This window comes from Colobus angolensis, unplaced genomic scaffold, assembly GCF_000951035.1.
Source record: "Colobus angolensis palliatus isolate OR3802 unplaced genomic scaffold, Cang.pa_1.0 Scaffold302, whole genome shotgun sequence".
In the NCBI taxonomy this organism is placed as follows: Eukaryota; Metazoa; Chordata; class Mammalia; order Primates; family Cercopithecidae; genus Colobus; species Colobus angolensis.
The window spans coordinates 3,130,158-3,132,112 of NW_012116289.1; the positions used below are offsets into that span (position 1 = coordinate 3,130,158).

At 41.2% G+C, this 1,955-nt stretch overlaps 1 protein-coding gene across 1 annotated transcript; it reads right to left on the reverse strand.

Annotated features, from left to right (window-relative positions):
- Nucleotides 1-205: 205 nt before the first annotated feature.
- LOC105517581 (alpha-internexin-like) lies at nt 206-1,949 on the reverse strand. The gene has a single exon (XM_011950153.1). It carries the CDS (start codon nt 1,875-1,877, stop codon nt 1,491-1,493), a length of 387 nt encoding a protein of 128 aa, XP_011805543.1. The 5' UTR covers nt 1,878-1,949; the 3' UTR covers nt 206-1,490.
- Between the last annotated feature and the right edge of the window lie 6 nt (nt 1,950-1,955).

Consider the following 1,955-nt stretch of genomic DNA (forward strand, 5'->3'; position numbering starts at 1 on the left):
GGGGCAACTCTTCAGCTCTGGCAGAAGTGACTGCTGGACAGAGAACGAATCCTGCATCAGCCTTGGCGCACATGAAAGACTGGGCAACGCAGATGCTACACAGTTGGGCAGATGAAGAGCTGACTGTCCAGAATCTACTTCTAGCAAGCAAGTAGGCGCATGCACACCCCTTCTCTAGTCTGGGTGTCTCTTCCTCTCCGGCAGGACCCCACCAACTGTGCAGCCATGGGGTAAGTGTTGGGGAAGTCTTTTAGAAAAGAGAAAGATTTCTTTCTTATATTTGCTGGTGGTGTTGATTGACCAGAAGTGGTTGTTGTTGTTTTTTTTTTAACTTTGGGGCGGTAGCATTGTGTTCTGGTGACAAAATATCCTACACTTAGCACTTGTAAAAGGCATAGGAGAGTGAAAGCGAGGCCTTTTTAGGACCTAGATTAGTGGGAAGGGGAATACGTGGATTCTAAGTGTAAGGGGATGAAAAAGCTAATTCTGTATCACCACAAATGAACTGACACGGAAATGACACCTTGGCTTTTTCCACTCATAGAAACACTCACTTCCTCTAGCTTATACTACTAAATCTAAGGTCAGTTTCATCACAGTTTGGAATAACTATTTACTGTGCTTCTAAAGTAAAGGTGAAAGGCTACATCCTTAATAGTTTTTTTATCCTAATTAAATGGATTTGTGTAAGCTGAAAGCCTAAAGTCTAGGGATTCTTTTCATTATTTTATATGTTGGGAGAAACCCTTAAAATTCATCACTGCCATTTTTTTAACCTACAGAATTGAAAGAATATGAAATGGGCAGGGATAAGTAATTACACGAATCATAGACATGGTCAACATGCATCTAATTTTACCCACTGAGCAAAGAGAGCAAATGGGGGTAAGTTATTTTGAGAAGAACCGAAATATGTTTAAATGGGAAGAATACTACACTAGACTATTTTTTTCCTACATGGAAGAAAAGGATATATGCAATTGAGGGAGGTGGAAGGTGTCCATTAAACAAACGCCTATTGTTTGTGAAATAGTTCTATCAGAGTGGAATTGGGTGTGGACCATTAGTTTATCTTTGGCAGTAATCTTACGTTTTAGGTATCTAGAGTTAAGATTATTTAGCTGGGTAATGGCTCGGTAGTGTGAATAGTTTTAATTTCAGTTCACAGCAAATGATGATGATCACAGATTTAGCACCTTAGTTTGTACTTCCTCTGCACCTGAATCATCGATCACTGTGAAGCGTGAGCTGAAGGTCAGAAAGCTGTATTCTCAGATAACTCATCTGTGATTGCTCCAGGACTGCAGTTTACTTCAATCTAACAGGTGGTTTTCTTATTATAGAAGGTAAGTATTCAATACTAAATATGAGACTGAAGCCTTGAAGATATTTTATAGTGGTGGCAGGTGTTATGGTTCAGGAATAGGCTGTTTAACAAGTCAAATGCATATCATTCCCTCTTAAGCATTAACTTTTTCGAAGCAATGGAATTATATTTTTTGGCTTGAAATGGTGGTTTCTTCTATATTTGATTTCTCGGTTTCCTTAGTAGATATCACTGTCTCCTCTAATATTTCTTCAAAACTTTCCCCTATCTGGGAGGTTTTCTTAGAGGCTACCTTAGATGCCTCCTCCTCCTCCTCCTCTTTCTTAAGTGATAGCCTAGTGGATGAGACTTTGGAAGTTGCAGAACTGAGGATTCTAGGTGGGAGCAGATAACTTGGATTGGGAAGTGGATTCAGCCCCGAAATGCTTAACCCACTGGTGCTAAAACGTGTCTCCTCGCCTTCCAGCAGTTTCCTGTAAGCTGCTATCTCAATGTCAAGAGCCATTTTGACATTGAGCAAGTCCTGGTATTCCCGAAGGTGGCGTGCCATCTCACTCTTGGTGTTCCTCAGATCATTCTCCAGCTGCCCAATGCTATCCTGGTAGCCAGCCACCTCGGCACTGTGCCG

Bases quoted from the DNA above. Each gene is read 5' to 3' on its own strand.
- LOC105517581 (XM_011950153.1), bottom strand. From the start codon at position 1,877: ATGGCACGCCACCTTCGGGAATACCAGGACTTGCTCAATGTCAAAATG.